This window comes from Idiotropiscis lumnitzeri, chromosome 11 (assembly GCF_059441095.1).
Source record: "Idiotropiscis lumnitzeri isolate Australia: NSW breed Sydney's pygmy pipehorse chromosome 11, RoL_Ilum_1.0, whole genome shotgun sequence".
Taxonomy (NCBI): Eukaryota; Metazoa; Chordata; class Actinopteri; order Syngnathiformes; family Syngnathidae; genus Idiotropiscis; species Idiotropiscis lumnitzeri.
Window position 1 is genome coordinate 18,508,858 of NC_142401.1, and position 18,369 is coordinate 18,527,226.

Genomic DNA, 18,369 nt, shown 5'->3' on the forward strand with positions numbered 1-18,369 from the left:
GCGTCTTTGTGAGGTATTGCACACACCGCTACATATTTCCATAATAAAAAAAAAATGACTTGAATGCGTTTTCATGTGATCTCATTGATCACACCTCTAAGCCATCCCCAACGAGCATGCTAACGTGCCTCGTAGGGACTGCGAGCAGGCAGACACTACCTCATCTTCCCTGCATGCATTCCTCAAGTCTCCAGGGTGCCGAACCGACACACACCATGTGGAGACCCCCGCACAGCCGCTACCGTTTATGCGCTCCAAACGATACTTAATCACATGGGGAAGTGGCGGCACCACAGCCACTGTGTGACTTCATTATGTGGTCCTGCCACCATTCAACGAAGATCGTTTAGAAATGTAGTGTTATTGTGGCTCATTGGGACAAAAAAAAATATATATATATATTTGTACATAATATATGTCCAGGTTGTATCCCGCCTACTGCCTGAAGACGTTGAGATAGTTTCCAGCACGCCCGTGATCCTTGAGACGAGAAGCGGCTCAGATAATGGATGGATGATCAATTTAATGCTCTTGAATTTTGCATAGGGCTGAACAATTTATCATTTTGGGACCGAAATTGTGATCTCAGACAACGTGATTTCAAGATCATCAAAGTCGCGTTTCTTTAAACGGCTCTTGTACTTCACATTCATAAAGCAGGTCACACTAACCAGTGCTGTACTGATTAAAACAAAAAGCGTCGCGCTGACATTCGTAGTCCTGGAATTAATTTAATGTCTGGTGCTCAGCTAGTTTATGTCGCAGCAACACACACTTTTACTATATGACATTTATTTTTTTATTTAAAGATACTTTCATAGTATTCATAATGTTTATAGTAGTCCATTTTCAAATGCACTATACATTTAGAGCTAAAAAATTTACACAGTAGTGCCTTCAATCTAAGTTACTCCATCATTTAGTATAAACATTTCAGGGATGCTGGTACACGCTGCAAATTGAATCTAAGTTGAACGTAAGATCCTCTTAATTGCCCTTATTTTTAGTTTGTATATACTTTATAGAATTCAGGCCATGTGCAATGATGGTTATTTAAGAGCAGCTGTTTTTTTTTTAACCTTGCGGCTTTTAATGTGATGCAGTTTATTTATGAATTTTTCTGACGAGCTTCCAGTATTTTGACATCTGACCAATGAACTCACATAACACGTTCACAGCGAACTAATGAAACTGTCCAGAGCACACCCTCATTCTGAATATTCATTCGCCATGTGCGGTCGGTGTGCGCTTTTGCGGGCTGCCTGAAATCTGGGAATCTGTTAGCGTAGCATAAGTGGCGGTCCGGTGAAGCGGTAATAAGCATGTTGAGTTGAGTTTAATGAGCACAGGTATAGATGCCCTGAATAAAGCCGTCTCTGCAGTGCAACCCCCATCTTGCTGTTGTTTGCTTGATGATAGAGTCTCACCGTCGCTGAGGCGAGCCATAGAGGACAGCATTGCTGTCATTGTTTTGGGGGAAAATAGCCTCCTGGTGTTTAAATGAACATTTTCATCCCACGTTATAACATGGAGACCCGTGGTCCGAAGCGGCTAATGTGTGTCCAAATTTGTTTTGATGGCAAAATTTAGCTCTTGTGGCTTTTGATCTTGTGCGTTTTGTAGTCAGGAAATTACGATAATTGTTTGTGAGAGTTCTAGTTGATTAGCCCGAGTTAGTGCCGAACCTCCCGCCACCCCCTTGCCATCCCAGGTAAAACTGTCCAGTGTATTATTTAAAAAACTTGCTGTGCAATTAAAGTTTTTAAAGAGTCTCGTTTTAGATAAAATTCCAACTTTCCCATTTTCCTGCGAACTTTTATAACATTAAATGAAATGAAAGTTTTTGAGGTTTTTTTTGGGGGGGGGGGTGACACAAAGGGGTTAAATTTCCAAGTTTTCAGAGGTGCAAAGTAAAATTTAAATTTCAAATTTGAGTGAATTCCAAATTGTAAGCATACGTTTCTTTACACTTTAAGTAGCATATTTAAGAACCAGCAGCTACTTTGTCAACCTTTCTCTAAAAACATGCGAATTATTGACAACAGTTTCAATAAATTGGAGATGATATTCATTAGAAATGTTTTCTTTTAAAATTATTTAAAAAAAATGACATTTAATGTTGGTCAATGGTATATTTTTTCAGGTTTTGTGTATTTCTCCTTTGCTGTTGAAATTTCAAGACACTACACACCATATTTTTAAGATAAGATAAGATGTCCTTTATTAGTCCCACAATGGGGAAATTTGAGGTGTTACAGCAGCAAAAATAAATATAATTGTTGTTTTATAACAAACTTGAGGTGAAAGTTTATCGACAGCTAATTTTAGGTGAAATTCAAAGTTGCCCAAGAACTTCATTGTCATGTAAGGGCTTTTGGTGTGTGAATGTAAAGACAAAGCAGGCAAAGATGTCCTTGACAGCCTTAATACGAGCCTGTGAGTGGTGACACGGCAGAGACGAGAAAATTGCATCTTAAGACTTAGCAGCAGTTGTCAGCCACATGCTGTTGCTGTTTAAGAGATTTAACTGAAGCCTGAAAACAATGAGAAAAAAGAAAAACAGGTTTTTTTGGCTCCTTTGCGTCCCTTCTCTTCTCCGCCCACTCTGCTAATGTTCCCGTCTCACACACATTCACACACATACACACGCAAAACTCGTTTGAATCTGTTTGACATTGTGCGCGTAAATAATTCATTATTTTACACACAGGAGTTTAGCTGCTAATGCTAGTAATAACAAAATTTGCCATTGTTTTGATTGCCGCGTGGTATTCAATGAACAATGTTTATTTCTTGTACTTATATGAAATGATACAGTGCATCACAAAGGATGTTTGTAATATTTTGACCCTCTTTTTCTGCAATCCCAATAATTAATATTCAAATAATTACCTCTGAAAATTTTTAAAAGAGTAAAGTAATAAAATAATAAATACATAAAGTGCCCTTTTTATGCTCACTTTTATTTTATTCACTTTTGTTATTTTCTGTTTTAAATTTGTGTTCCCCATTTGTCAAATAAATAAACAAAAAATTCAATAAAAGTAGTTGATAAAAACCTCACACAATTGAGGAAAAATATTAAGTATGTAAAAAATAAATAAAATTATTATATTCAATATTATTTTAATTAATACATTTCATGTTGTTTCAATATTCATTATTATTATTCTGAATATTTCATTTTAAGGATATAAAATAATTATATACCAACATCTGACTTTTTGTTAATAAACTTCATAAGTGGTTCCTATACTTATCCCAGGTGCAACATCAAAGTACTCAGCTCCTGTTTACCCAAGACAAAGACTTTACTAACAGAAAACATACTTAATATTATGGCAAGCCATTTTAAAAGTATGCAGTTTTAATATTTTAATTTGATGAATCTGTCATGTATCATTAGAGGGGACCATTTTTTTTCAGTTGTGTTTTTTTAGTTATTTTAGTTATACTGTGATTCATATTCTGTATTTTACATGCTGTTTTAATTTATATTGTTACTGTTATTATATGAGTATTATTTTACACAGCATATTGTAATATTAATCTGAACAGTAAAGTCCCTGTCAATGATCATTCAAAAAATAAGTTCATTTCATTTATGTATTTTATGTTTTTCTTTAGAAAAAAAAAAGCTTCCTAACTTACCTCCAAATCGTTGAAGAAGAGTCGCGAATCGGCCAGATTGAAGATCATCTCCTCCATCCACAAACCCAGTGAAACCGCTTTGGATGAATCCTGCAACAAGATCAGAATTCAACAAGCAGCTCAATTAAGAGTGAGATTCACTTCTGAAAACAATTTCAAAAAACGCCAGAACAACCTGCACTGTAACATTCTTAATAAAAGATAAGATCTGCAGATTGACAGCCTCAGCTGTATTGTGACATTATTGGTTCGGTCTGATTTGGGGACCAATCATTCATCTTGAGAAATGTTCCGAGCCTTGTTGATGCAGGCTGCCTACTCCGAGCGGGAATCCACCCGCCTCAGCTGTCGACTGGCAGAACGTCAAGCGCGTTCCAGGACAGGCAAGTGTGAATTTGCCTCAATGCTCGTCCGATTCTTATCGTTATCTGGGCACATCTGGATCCCTTCATTTACTCTTGGACACCTTTTGTCCGAGCATTTTTGTAATGGGTCTGGCTCTTAAACATGAAAATTGCCCTTTTCACATTTTAATCAGTCTGAAGTATCATTTTTTGTCTCACTGAATACTGGATAAGATTTTAATTCGTATAGTAGCATTAATTACAATAATAATTGCTAAAGTAAATACATGTATTTCTGCATTGTATACCTTGTCACATCCCACCGATTGACTTTTAATTATTCACAATCACCACATGATTGCCTGGTGATTATTTGAGCCACTGAGAACTAATGTGGGCAAATTCCATTTGTCAATTTGCAGGAGCGTGCAGTAACGAAAAACTTTAGTGCAGTTGTCGTCTAAATCCAACCATCTGACATATCTATCAATATTTCATTAGAGATGATAAACAACATCCACATGAACAAACATGCAAAAGAAAAAGTGCTGAGTGAAATAACGGACTTCCCCCTATATGTCAGAATTGGAGCCGCACCTTGATTTAGACCAGTATTTTTGAGAATGATTTGTCTTTTCTGTTTGTTTTTTTGTACTTTATTTGAAAATGACAAAAGCAGTGTTAGCCTATTCTAATTTTTAGTGGCACATTCATCATCATCACGCCACAACACTAACAGACTGGTGATCATTTACATTCATCACATGAAAACATGATTAGGTAGCACTTGAACACTCCAGTTGTTAGTTGTTGTGGCTCCAGTGGCGTAAGAAAACTATTTGAAAGAGCTCGCAATATGATACATTGCAAACCGCAAGCACAAAACTAAACATGAATTTACATTATAATACACTTTTCTAAGGGAGAATATTTGATAGAAGTCTTGTGTTGGATCTTATGACTGTTGGATCTTAGTCAATCTTTTTTTTTTTTAATTAGAATTTTTACCGTGAGCAGAGGCGAATAGAAACCCAGGTTAAAAATAAATAAATAAATAAAAAAGATGCCTTAGACCTGTGCTCTACAAGGCACCAGATTTTGGCACCTCCAGACAAAAAATCCCAAAATATAAACCGGTATGTATGAATAATAAGGATTGCTTCTCAATTTAATCCCTAATTTAACGAAAGGCATCTTTAATTTTCCATGTGAGGCTAAATTGGTAATAATTAATTAGTTCAGCTTGGAAAAACACATAAGAGGTGAAAAATATACATCTATATTATTATTTGACTTTTATGACATGTTCAACACACAGGTACATCCATGATGGGTACAAAGACAGTCAACATATTATAGACGCAAAAAATAATGCCGTTATACGTTGTAAAAATTAGCAAGAGGCTGCTTCCACAAGTTTTTTCGAGTCCCCCTATGCACAGTTGGACAGTAGCCACGCCACGCAGATGACATTACAAACAAACGCCAGGCTGAGTATTTTTAATGAGCAAGAAGTGGGAGATGATCTTAACTGCCCCTGGGAGGATCTGATTTTCATTAATCATAAAAAGCAGCACTCAGACCTCCATGCAGGTAAGGAAGCAGCAGATATTAATTACAGCGTTGTCCATGCATGTGTACGAGCAAAGACATGGCAGACTTCCTGGTCTACTCATTCTCCCAAGCGTATTTTGCGCCAACCAAAGACCACCTGGTGCTGCATTGTTCACACCAAAAGCGGAATCTCACTCAGTAGACTTTTTTCATATCGGCAGGAAACAACATATGGAATGGATCGATCTCACTTGCCATATATGTTCAAACATTTTGGGATAGATTTACTGAACTTGGTCATATCCTGTGCAACGGAGGATTGCTCTTGATAATCACTACTTTTGTCCAATTAAAATGAACATACTGTGCATTAAATCAGTAGACGTTTTGCAAACTAGTAAAAATGTGTGCTTGAACTTTTACTTTGTGCAGCAGCAAAATGCACACAGGGAAGCTGGGTGGGCGCAGCGTCACCCGAGATGACAAAAGCAGTTGTGAGCGCAGATGTGCGCCGCATTGTTTAGAGCGTCGTCGTATCCGCCGCCGGCGCGCTTGCTGGGAGAGGCAGCTGGATGTTAGCCAGAGGTGAACGCCAGATTAGCACATTCACATTGACAAGCCAAGTCTGAGGCTGTCTGGTGAATAATTACCCAATTAGAAAATAAGCCCTTTTGTATGTGCAAATGAAGAGGCAATGATGGAAATAATGTTGAGGGAGTGGTCATCACAGAAGAAGAAGAAGAGATGAATGAAAGGATGAAGGAGGCGGAGTTGAAGGATTAAGTCAGGGTTGTTCTTCTCTAATAATTGGAATAATTATCCGTAATCACCCTTTCCTACATATAAAAGCCTTTCTCGGGTAATCCAGAGGAAGAAAGATTTAAACACATCAAGTTCCCGACTCACACAGAGGGGGTTGTGGGTAAACGAGTGCATACATTGGGAGTTCTGGTCAAACCTTTGTTAAGTGTACAAAGAAGGCGGAATGGCAAAAAAAAAAAAAATGGAATCGCACAAAGAGAGAAAGCAGACCTCCACTAGGATTGAACCAACATGTGTTAATTCATTTTCCATTTGTTAGCTCAGTACTACCCCAAATAATCACATTTGAATATTCACTTTATATGTACTTTTCGTGAAAGAGGCATGTATTGGTACTTGTAGTTTTTGTGCTCTTTATGTAATGCCCTAAAATGCCAAAAGCTGGCCCCAAAACCGTGACTGATGGTTAAATAGTACATTTAAGTGAAGGAATGTCGAAGTGAGACGTGTATGTTGACTGAGAAACAAATTTATTTTTTTGTATTGTTTCAACTGGGTTATTGGCAACGACCCTTGTGAGGAAAAGCGGCTCAGATAATGGATGGATGGATGTTGTGATTCAAAACATTTTCAAAACATTAATTTCAAACTCATCTTACATCTCCGCTGGCTTCCTGTAATGCATTTTACTTTGGAGTCAGCCAGCCTTTCCTCAAGCATCTCTAGTTGAATCAAAATGCTTTTGCTCACCTCTTAAGTGGAACACATAGGAGGGAGCCCACAAGCTTTATCCTGGCAACCCCCCAACCCTTGCTGCAGTACACTTGTTTTTTTTTTTTAATTAATTAATTTATTTATTACTTTTTTTTAATTGAATTGTTTTGAATGATGTTTTGTTCAATTGTCTTATAATTTATGTTAAATTTGCATGCAATTATGCACAACTCTGTTTCAGACAGGTTGATTTTAAAATGCTTTAAAAATCAAATTGAATTGAGTGGAGTTGGCCTCGTCATTGTTCAATGAAGCAGGAGGTACCCTGCTAACGAAAAAATAATTGACAAGTAAGTGGACAGATTTTTTTTGGCCTTGGGTCAGCCAAGTGACATTCCCATTCGAGTTTTGAGCTGAATCCAAGTGAGCTTCCTCGGTTCCAGCAGAGAGGCGTTTGGGCTCTGGGAATTAATCAGGAATTTTTGGCCTATGAGTCACATTTCAACACTCTGCAAGCCATTTTTTGTTCTTCTGTTCTGTCGAAGGTTTGGAAAAAAAAAACGGAAGAAAAAAAAAAAGAAAAGAAAAACAGCATACAGCATGAGGCCATCGCCGACTCCACTCTCAAACCCCCGTCAGCTTTGCGTCCAGCCGCAGGGGGACCGTGAGAATTCAAAACACAAGATTCCGGGCCAAAAGCAAGAAACGCACCACTGTCCGCACCCCCTCTGTTGCTCCCGTGTTATGTAAAACGCCCCACTGGCTGTCAATCATGCCGCAGGAAGCCGGCGTAGCTAAACATGCCGGCTGCGTTATGAAAAGAAATAACACGGGGCAGAGCAGCAAAACAGCTAGCGTGTGAAATGCTTCAGAAATGTCCACTGCGCTTCATCCGAGTAGTTTTTAATACTGATATAGTGAACCCAGGATTATTAGCGATTTGCTACGCACAAATTCAGTTCCCTCTATCATATACATTCCAGACCAATAAGTGAAATCAGCGATATAGAAACAACGTATTAAAATACTCCCTTGGCATGCTTTTATAGCCTTTAAGGCACTTTTTTTAAAGGTCTCTCAACACTTAAAAATAATACACATTTTAAAACATTTATTATATTGATATAGAGCAATGGATAAGGTAAAAATATTGTACAAACAGTGTCACAGTTGTATTTTAGTTGTGTGTGTGTTTTTTTTTTTTAACAAACTTTACTTATCCAGCTCTATTTTAGTAGATAGCACATGTGTACAAAAAAAACCTTTTCTTGTCGGGACAAGTCTAGTTTAGCGTGTTTGGGAATTTAGCACAAAGTGCTGTGCTATGCTGCCCGTTCTGGCAGACTGAGAGCATTTTCATTTACACGCTCCTGACATACCTGATCATGCGATTGTTGTGAATTTGATCCAAGTGCTGGCAGTCAAATTCTGCGCTGCACTGATATGTGTGGTGGATGTCGTCGAATTTCATGCACTTCTGGTGTATTCATTTTTAAGGGTCAAGATAAGTTTGAAATTCTATTACACTGTTGTGGGACCATTAGTGGGTAATTTATAGTTTAAGCTATTTAAATAGGGGGCTTCCCGATCAATTGCAGTTTACTGTACCTGAATTATCATACAAATGAATGTGAGTGATGGGTTGTTGAAAAGGTAAAAGGGGGATTGTGGGAGGAGGAGTGTGGTGTGACGGTACCTTGCCAAATCTTGAGGAGAAGGTCCCCGTGAGGAGAGAGTGGAAAATGATGATGGTTTCATCCAGGTCCCAGATAAACACCCGCTGCAGTGAAATAACACACAATGTAGCATTAACCTCAGAAGAAGAGGGTGCGCTATGCAGGAAAGGCAAAAACAAAAGCATCTCCTCCCGTCTTTCATGAAACGTGTTCCTCAAGCATCTGGGATGACAGGTCATTCAAAATCAATACAAAAAAAAAAAAAATCTTGATTTATTGAACATTGTGTCCAATGGAACAAAGAAATGTATCGCCTTAACTTCATGTTAAAATTGACATGATAATATCTTATAAACAGATCTGGAGGGCCACGTGTGACATTAAACAACCAAGTAAGCGGTTCTGACGTGTCTGCTGCATGTGCCACAACCATGGATCCACACCGATCCAGGCACGGCATAACTTGGAGACTTGTCAGTTCAGTGCATTGCTACATCTGAAAGTCAAAATGGAATTGAATCTATATGAGAACTTGTTTTATTGGACGGGTGCCACTCATTTGCATGCTGCATGTAGAGGGATGACTACTGTAGAGTCTCCAGAAGTCTCTAATAACACAAAAGGTTGTTAGCGCTATTGGAAAAGTTACTTCGTTAAGCAGGCCGATAGCTTGTCGCATTGTCCTTGCCCTGTCCCAGTTTTTTTCATTGTTTTAAACCAAATGCTTCCAAAACAGCTGTTAGTGATTTAAATTATACTAATTAAATGCACTTAAATATGTTTTGACTCCCATCAGTCTGGGTGTGGCTATCAATCAAAATCAATTTGCCTCAATAATCTATCAGTGTTTGGGGATGGATAGATGGATCTCTGACAGGTATGTAAGTTGCAAGGGAGGTAAACGTTTACCTCAATGTCAGCATCCAAAGGCGGTGCCGGGTCACTGACTTTTTTCCTCCCCCTCAACTTCCCATCGGTGGTCCTCCGCATGGAAACTGTCCCCCTTTCCCCGTCCTCTTTTCCCGGTGTAGGGGGACTCGGTGGTGGGTGATACTCTCCTAAGATCCAAAACATGAAATTAGTCTCTTTCTATAGTAATGTGCAGTACCTCTAAAAAGTTAGGGATTAAAATATTGGGCTTTTTGGTGAAAATTCAGGAAGAATCTAAAAAGCACAAAAAAACCTTTACAGGTAAACCTAATTTGATTTCTGTGTAGTTCAGCCTTAAATTTCACTTAATATTTATGGATTTTGTGTGAGCAGAAAACATACCCGTGTGAGACTCTGGGCTGTGATTGGGTAGCATGACGGGGTGCTCCGGGTGCTGATAAGCTAACGGGGTGCTGATGGAGGCGGGGCTGATGTTGCTGCCGCTCAGGTACGGGCTGTTGTAGTGATGCGAGTTATAATACGGCGAGTACTGACTCTGACTGTAGCTGGAATACGATGAAAAGTCCTGCCAAGAATTAACAAGTGAGTTTATCCCAAATCCAGACACACAAAAATTGACACATTTTTCCCATTTTTTTGGAGGGGGGTTAATACTTCATAAAATATGATCTAGGAATGGGTGGTAAAATTATGATGATCACAGTTTCTAAGAAAAATTGCAAGCATAATTTGAAGGAAACAGAATTTAACACTTTCAAGACCTACCAGTACATGACTATGATTATTAGGTTTGGCAATATAGCCTCAAAATTCCATCCCAACTTTTTAGACTCAAGAAAAATATAGCATTCATTTTCCTCATTTTTAATCCATCAAAAAGTGCATAGTTTAATTTTTTTCTAAATTTTAAAATTTTTACACTTGATTGGTAAGTTTTGAATCTTTCTTCATATTGCGAACTCTCAAATAATGGTTGAGAGCAAACCATTATACACAAGCACAGAGAACAAAACGTACTTTTTGGGGTTGTTAAGTATGTATTTACAAATATATTTCTAGACGTATGGTGGGCACACTCACTTGCTGTGTGGGGTTGAACGGCGTGGACGTGGAGATGGCGTGGCCGCCTTGAAAAATGCTCGAGGAAATGCCTGCACCTGGGAAAGCATCAGAAGCCCAACGTTGAAACTTTCAGGTCATCACCTCATCAGATGGAGATTGTGATCAGCAATAATGAATCAGAGGTTATTTATGACATCGATCGTGTGTGGGAAAAGTGCAAAGGAAGTTGTAGCTTCTTGAGTGATTTATGTTTGACACGCAACAACAACGCAGGTGCTTCTCCAATCAAGTCGGGACAGGAACATCTTCCTCCGAGCTAATTTCCTCCCGCAACTCGGTTCTATTTGTCTGATGGATTGTGTCTCTTGTAATTTTATCACCTCCGCACATGGAAAGAATTCCCGCATTTTCGCTCCACCGCCCGACCTCCTGTTTGTGTACGAAGCGCATACCCTGGCGTGTTGTGATTTGAGGTGTATAAATTCCCATGGAGAGCTTGTTTGGGAAGCGGGGAGCAACTTATGAAGATTTATGAGACCAGCTGGCTTTGTTTTGCAAGCACAAAGCCATGCCGGGACATCAGCCCTGAAAATAGACTGTCAACATCTTTATTGGAAATCATTTTAAGAGAGATTCACACATCCCAATAACCTGGCCTAATTTAAGCATTTTTAGTGAATTCATTGCTGATTTCTTCGTTAGCACTTACCATCACCGTACAAACCAAAAAGTTAAGTGTTTTGTCCCCCAAAATAAAGATACAAGTAAAAGAAACTGAGTAAAATGTTTTGGAGCAAACAACTAACACTGTTGCAATACATGTCAATAATTTATATTTTAAACTTTTTCAAAAGTTTTACAGTTTTAGCCCCCCAAAAATATATATTTTTTTAATTTTTTACAGAGTGGCCAAATCATTACATATACCTGTGACAACGCCATATTCCAAAACCAACATTCAAAGCTGGTCCTAATATTTTGACCATTTTATGTATTTACAATGCATAGCAGAATGTTACGAACAGCTCTCAGCACGGTGCAATGCATTACTAGACCACTGCAAACTAGACCCACAAAATTGTTAGTGTTGCATTAATCAAACCTGAGCATTAGTATTTGTCTTATCAGATTATCAGTGTTTCAATGAAACACTACACAATTTGAATGAATGTAGAATGGCTTTTTGAAATCGTTATCATCCCCCAGATCTTCCATCCATCACCCATTTCCTGCCTCTCTGTTTCATACTTCACAAATTATTACCAAAGAATGAGTCACTGGAAGCTCCCCGGTGACTCAACAATCTTCAAAATAGATTCAGTTCAAAAAAGCGTAAACAAATAAATTAAAAAGAGTCCCATGGGGGCAACTTCAGACACGGCAAACAATTGGTTTATGAGGCACTTTACGACCACTTAAGAATATTCGCACACATCAATGTGATGGTTTTGTGTCTCTTGCTGCTCTGGAAGGCAACATTGGTCGCGTTGCAGGCTTTGCACCGTGTGTGTTTACAGGAACGTTTACATTCCTGCATAATGTCTGACACGTGTATTCTCTCCAAAAGAAAAGGAAAGAGAAGTCTCAAGGAGAAAAACTCATGAAAAGTCACTAAATGTATTCATTTTGCCTGTGCAGACTGTAACATTTAGAATCAGATAGATGATTTCCTAGCCTCAAAATTAGACTGGATTCATGAGAATGTTGATGTCATGCCGACAGTAAAAAAGAAGTCTGCATGTTCTAAAGCATTCTCTTTTGGGGCAACGAGTGCCCTGGATTGCCCAACCCAAGGATATTCGAGGCGCCTCCGCAGTAGAAATGTTTAAAACATGACTGAAGACAATAGAGTATTTGCAGTACACTCCCACCATCCGGCCGCAACCTGGGTACCCTTCCGGCCTTGATCCTCCGGCCTTATGCTTAAAAATTGTTGCCCCCCCCCGCTGAAAAAAAAGGGTCTGTGCATGACGTTGCTGCGGGAACGATGCTAACGGCAGAGGTTTATTTAAAACATCGTTAGTTACTATTCAAAACCGCTTACCTTATTGTGGGCTTATTATGGGGGTAAGTGTTTCGTCAAACGGAAGTGGTTTGACTCTCACATTATTTCAACTAACATTGTGTAGCATCAAAATATGTGTCAAATGTTGCCTACTCTGCATCCATTGCAACCTGATCATCCTGAAAGGGGGATTTCCCCCATCTGTGGTCAGTTCTCAAGGTTTCTCATTTTTCAGCAGATGGAGTTTTGAGTTTTTGCTTGCCCTTCTGGGGGTTAAGATCAGGGGGTGTCGTTAATATTTGTCAACTGTGGGCATGTGAAGCCCTTTGAGATGTTCTTGTGATTAAGGGCTATATCAATAAATTTGACTTGACTTGAATTGGTTTGCGATCTTACAATGTCATCACAAAAACAAAGAGCCAAAGCAGTGCAAGTAAAAGACGACGGACAAAAAAATGTGCCACGGATTTCGCTCAAAACATTTGAAAACCAGGTCCCAGAACATTCATTCTGCGCGTATATTTTACTTTATATTTGGAACTAGGTCTGTGTTTTTTTAAACAATTATTGAAATTGATGACGCTCTTCCACACTTTTATGACTACTTTATAACAAAGCAAAGAAAGCACACTGTCAGGTGTGCTGCCTCAGCACCATGAGGTGTGAGTGTGCGTGCAATTGCTCTGCAGGTTTGGTGTGTTGGAGTTGTCAGCAGGTGAATTCCATCTCCCTAATCACTGCAATTATTTAAGATGCTCTGGGACGCCAACACATCGCCGGATTGTCTACACGCGTTAACAAGTTTGTAGCAACAGTGTCTGAGACTAACTTAAGCCTATCTGAGTTATTTAAATTGACTTTTCCTTAATCGCAGACACTTTGTCTTCACTGCCTTCCCGCCTGCCTGTCTGCCTCGCGACTCGAGACACGCACCCTTGACCGGCTTGCCGCCCTGTTGGGACTCTACTACACCTAGATGCACCGGAATTCCAGGATAAAAATGTTGGTTTCACCGCCAGCGCACACCTCTTTATTTCTGCATCTAGGTCCACCTCTCGCCCACAATTCCCCGACAGCAACGGCAAAGACATTGAGGAGAGAGAATGGATATTTGAGGTGTTGTCCCCATTCATTGACTGCACTTGTGTATTACAAAAAACTCACTCACTGTCTCACTCGTTTGCAACAGGTACATACAGTCTAAAATTTGAAATATAGTTTAGTGTTATTGTATAATTAAATATATTGTTCGTAACGCTTTGGCGACGGCTGGATTCCACTTCATGAACTAATGTAGCCACAGGTAGATACTATATGGCAATCGCAATATAAATAAAGTTAAAGGCTCATGTTACACAACATGACATTTCTGATTGGCCGTTACATCTGCGATAATGCGACACCCCTCACTAGTGATTGAAATTTCCATTTGCAGCAAAACTAGCTGCAGACAGAAAATCATGAAAACTAGTCGCAGAACCCCACACACTTGGCAACAGCTCGGAGGTGTTTGGTTGCATTGCAGTCAACCCTGATTTTTGCCATACCGTCACCCTTTAAATCAAAATGAACGGATCAATTGAAAGGAATCTCATCCAACAATAATCAACTCATAAAGTACTCAAAGTCTTTTCCCTATAATCTTGTCGCTTTTGTTGCTTCTTATTCATAGCGTGGAGGTCGTGAAAGCCCCTCAGCCCCTTATAAAATGCATTTTAACCTCACCCCCTGTCGCACCCAAGGTCAATTTCACGCTGCTTTCAAATTCTTCGGGATCGGAACGTGTGCGGCCAACATTTTGATCGGAACCGCTTTCAGCTCTTTTGTTTTGCTCCTTCCATCCAGTCCTCTCCCTCTCTGTTCGCCCATCTGTCTGTTTTCTCACTTTCCTTCCATCCTCGCCATGCCTGTTGTGCTGTTGGCCTTAGAGGGAAAAGGGTTGACCCTGAGAAAGGAGGAGGTGGGCTCGGGAGGGCCGGGGGGGGGGACGTGGAGACGTTTGACGCCAAGAGTCCAGACCGCAGCTAATGGGGAACAGGTGTGGGGGGCGAGCGAGGCGGAGGAGGAGAGGGAGGTCACACAAACCGAGATGAGAGGTGAGGAGGGAGACGGACGCTCTTTCCAAAGCAAAGCTGGTCAATGCGAGGTCTTCCAGCCTTGACGCTCGATGAACGCGGCAAGGTATCATGCACGCCGCACGTCTCAGTACAAGACATTAGAACCATGTGACTTTTGCCAGCCAATCGATGAAGAACATGACATATTCGATTATACATTAAATAGTAGATATTTTATAGATACCAGTGGTTGTAAATCTTATTTCATAATTTCCTTTATTCATACAAATACAACAATATCTTATCTTCTTAGCATTTCATACATTTGATGGAATTACCTTTCATGCAGGGTGATCTGTATATCTTCACGCAGTCGTAAAGTTATGTCGAATCACTAAATTAACGCAATAATAAATTTGGATCGAGAAATATACATTCATAACCTTGTAAATTCTGTTTTGTCAATCTCAATTGTATGGGTATGCATCATTGTATTCTCTCTCTCTCTCGCTCTCTCATATATAAAAAAAAAAATATATATATATATATATATATATATATGTATATATATATATACACACACACAATAAAAATATGTACATTTATGAGAGAATTTGTATAATATTTTATTCTACAATGCGTCTTGTGGCTTTGTTTTTGTTTGTGCCAAGAACAGAAGATATTGGCCCAAGGGAAGTATGTTGAAGTGACACTTCTTGACCGAGAAAGAAGTTTTTTACACGCAAGCCTGTTGTTAGCTGAGGAAGTTCTGTGATTCATTTTTCAAATAATGCAAAATAAAAGGTTGAATGTGCATATGCCTCTAACATTTTTATATGATTGCCTACATTCTTAATTTCATCCCAAAATATTTCACAAATGATGATCCTAAAAATGCTTATTATTTTTTTGTTTTTCTTTTTACTGCAATGTTTTTTTTTTATCTTTGTACAGCCCTGTATGCGACTTACGAATGGGGACCTGCAGAACAATTACAACGTAAACGCTTCTCAACTCGGTGTACATGCATGCTCTCATTCATTCAACATTCATTCAACCCATTTAAACACGGCCACATGTCACACGTCAATTTGTGAGTAAATTTAGATGAGATTGCCAATACAAAGGTGAAACACTGCATTAATGACAAAAAACACGCTGATACAAAGTATTTAAGTCGGGTCAGACCCACCGTGTGTGTGCGAATAGCCGTAGATGCTCTGACTGGCAGGGGCGCCGCTGAAGTTGGAGTAACCCAAAAGACCCGTCTGGCCTGGCGAGTGGCTCAGGCCGTCCTCTGTCTTGATATCTGCACACGCACACACAAATCCTTATATTCACTTTACAGGGTCTTTCAAAAAAAATACAAAAGTCCAAATGGTTCATAAATATTATCAAATGGCACCAAATTGTCCTGTATTTTGAAAAATCCTGCTAATTAACAAACATGAAAACCTCCTAAATGCTTGAACTTGTGTGTGACTACTTTTGATGATGCATATTGATTATGTTTTAGCTTGAAATATTTGTTTATGTTCCAGGCAGAGCTGGCTTGCCCATTTGGCGAGCTACGCAGATTCTTGGGTCACCAAAAATCGGTGAAAATTCCCCCTAAAAATACAATTCTGTTGAAACGAATTCTATTAAAGCCTAATTTTGAGTCAAAAGGAAAAGAAGAGTACATTGAAATTAATATAAACAATCGTCACCTGCAGTTGAATTAACTTTAGCTTACTTGCTGTATATGTCTGAATTTAGGATTCTGGTAGTTGAATTTTAAATGTTTTATGAAAATCAATGAATTCTATGATTGAGTAACAAAATTTGCAATAATGTTACCTTTAGTTAATAATAGGGTTGGAACAGTAAAAAAAATTTTTTTTTTAAATCCACGGTTCATGGTTTTCAGTTGAGTGATTCTTTTTTATGTTTTATGGCCCCTGTTTATGGAAGAACCTCCCAGGCAACCTCGAGGCTGCAGAGAATGTTCTTGTTTTAAAAATTAGATGCACCCACATTTTAATAATATTCGGCTACCATATTTACTTTTCTTAACTAGTAGAAGCCTTTAACTAATATTTATTAACTTTTACAAATTTGTAATACTTTCTACATTTTATTTTTAATTATTTGTATATAGGTCTTATATTTTAATCCATCAATTATGTTTTTTTAATTATTCTAGTATGTAGAGTTAGTCTTTTTTGTTGATAGTTTTTTGTTATTTTTCATCGATTAGCAATAGTCATAGGTGTGGGAATCAAACATTTCAATTCCGTGGCATTGTTTGTACTCCATTATCATTTCCAGTTGGGACGAATGGCGTCACCTCTCACGTTGGGTAGTGATGGTCTTTACAAACGCGGCGAGCAAGAATCATGTCTAACGCTCGAAGGTTTGGTTTCGTTTTACGAGAAAGGATAACAGCAAGGCAACTGGCAAAACGTTTTAATGATATTAATATTTTGTCAAATGGATGAAACACCACCTATTGCTCAACCCAGCAGCAGCGGCAACGTAACCACGCTCTCTTCTGCCAATACTGCAGGTAACAATATTAGTGTTAATTCAACCTTATTGTAGTAATTGTTGCCTGAAGGATGACAGTTTTCAACAAGCTCATAGGCTGGCAATACTCCAGTTTAGCAGTAGTTTCTCCTTTCACCGAGGCAGGGAAGCATGAGTTCCCAGTTCACAGTTGGACTTCAGTTCAGATTGTTTTTGACACTTGCTAGTTATATTTCTATCATATGGCTCTTGAAATCTTACTGGATATTATTGTGTAATTGCCAATGAACAATAAATATTTTGTAAATTTCTACAGAAGAATACACACACACACACACACACACACACATATATATATGTGGGTGTGGGTGTGTGTGTGTATATGGACCTCTTCAGACCACATTGCTGGACTTGTAAGGTCATGTTACTTTTAAAAATGTATCTTGTTTACAAACACAATTAGAACAAAGTGGTTGCTAATCTACTTGTTTCGTCTCCCAGAAGGATCAAGAAGAGAATCAATCAAGAATTGAATCATTAAGCAGAATTGATAATGGATTCTGAAACGTAAAAATCTTATCAATTCCCATCCCTATGTAACATCGGAGGGAGCCCCGTGAAGTATTTTGAGTGACATTGTCATGTAGAAAAAGAGCCCAACAAATGAAGTTTGATTGAATGATGGAACTAACCCTGAAGATGTAACAACTTACAAATTAAAATTTAAAGCAATGCTCAATTAATTTTGCTGCAAATGATAATACCAAATATCAGTGGTGGGCAAGTCCGTAAACATTTGTCATTCGCCAGCAGCCGGCCCAATAATCTGTCATCGTCTGCGACAGTCAATTGCCAATTGCCATACTTATAACTTTGTGCGCCACACGCAGGCGCACAAGAAGCAGACTTGGGTTAAGAATAAATAAATACATTCATGAAAGGTGTTGTTTGTGGTGTTACCTTTCCTGTCGCACGGACCGCAATGACAGCGACCCATGTTTTTATTTCTCCAATTACCAAGTTTGTGCGTGTCTGTTAATTTTTTTTTTCTTTTTTGGGGGGGGGCTGTCACCAATGACTATGGATTGAAATAATGACTGACGGACTGATGTGCTCATCCCTGCTGAGAGCCTAACCGCACATAT

The 18,369-nt window shown here is 38.8% G+C and overlaps 1 protein-coding gene across 5 annotated transcripts in view; it reads right to left on the reverse strand.

Annotated features, from left to right (window-relative positions):
* The window catches only part of eya2 (EYA transcriptional coactivator and phosphatase 2), a 39,743-nt gene that overhangs the window by 4,053 nt on the left and 17,321 nt on the right, over window positions 1–18,369 (reverse strand). For 4 of the 5 annotated variants that reach the window (XM_088308843.1, XM_088308842.1, XM_088308846.1 and 1 more), the window contains 6 exons: window positions 15,909–16,025; window positions 10,673–10,749; window positions 9,974–10,157; window positions 9,611–9,759; window positions 8,722–8,805; window positions 3,652–3,741 (listed from right to left, as the gene is read on the reverse strand). In XM_088308843.1, coding sequence (XP_088164969.1) covers window positions 3,652–3,741; window positions 8,722–8,805; window positions 9,611–9,759; window positions 9,974–10,157; window positions 10,673–10,749; window positions 15,909–16,025 — 701 coding nt within the window. The remainder of the gene's footprint in view (window positions 1–3,651; window positions 3,742–8,721; window positions 8,806–9,610; window positions 9,760–9,973; window positions 10,158–10,672; window positions 10,750–15,908; window positions 16,026–18,369) is intronic. The other variant, XM_088308847.1, reaches the window with a different exon arrangement.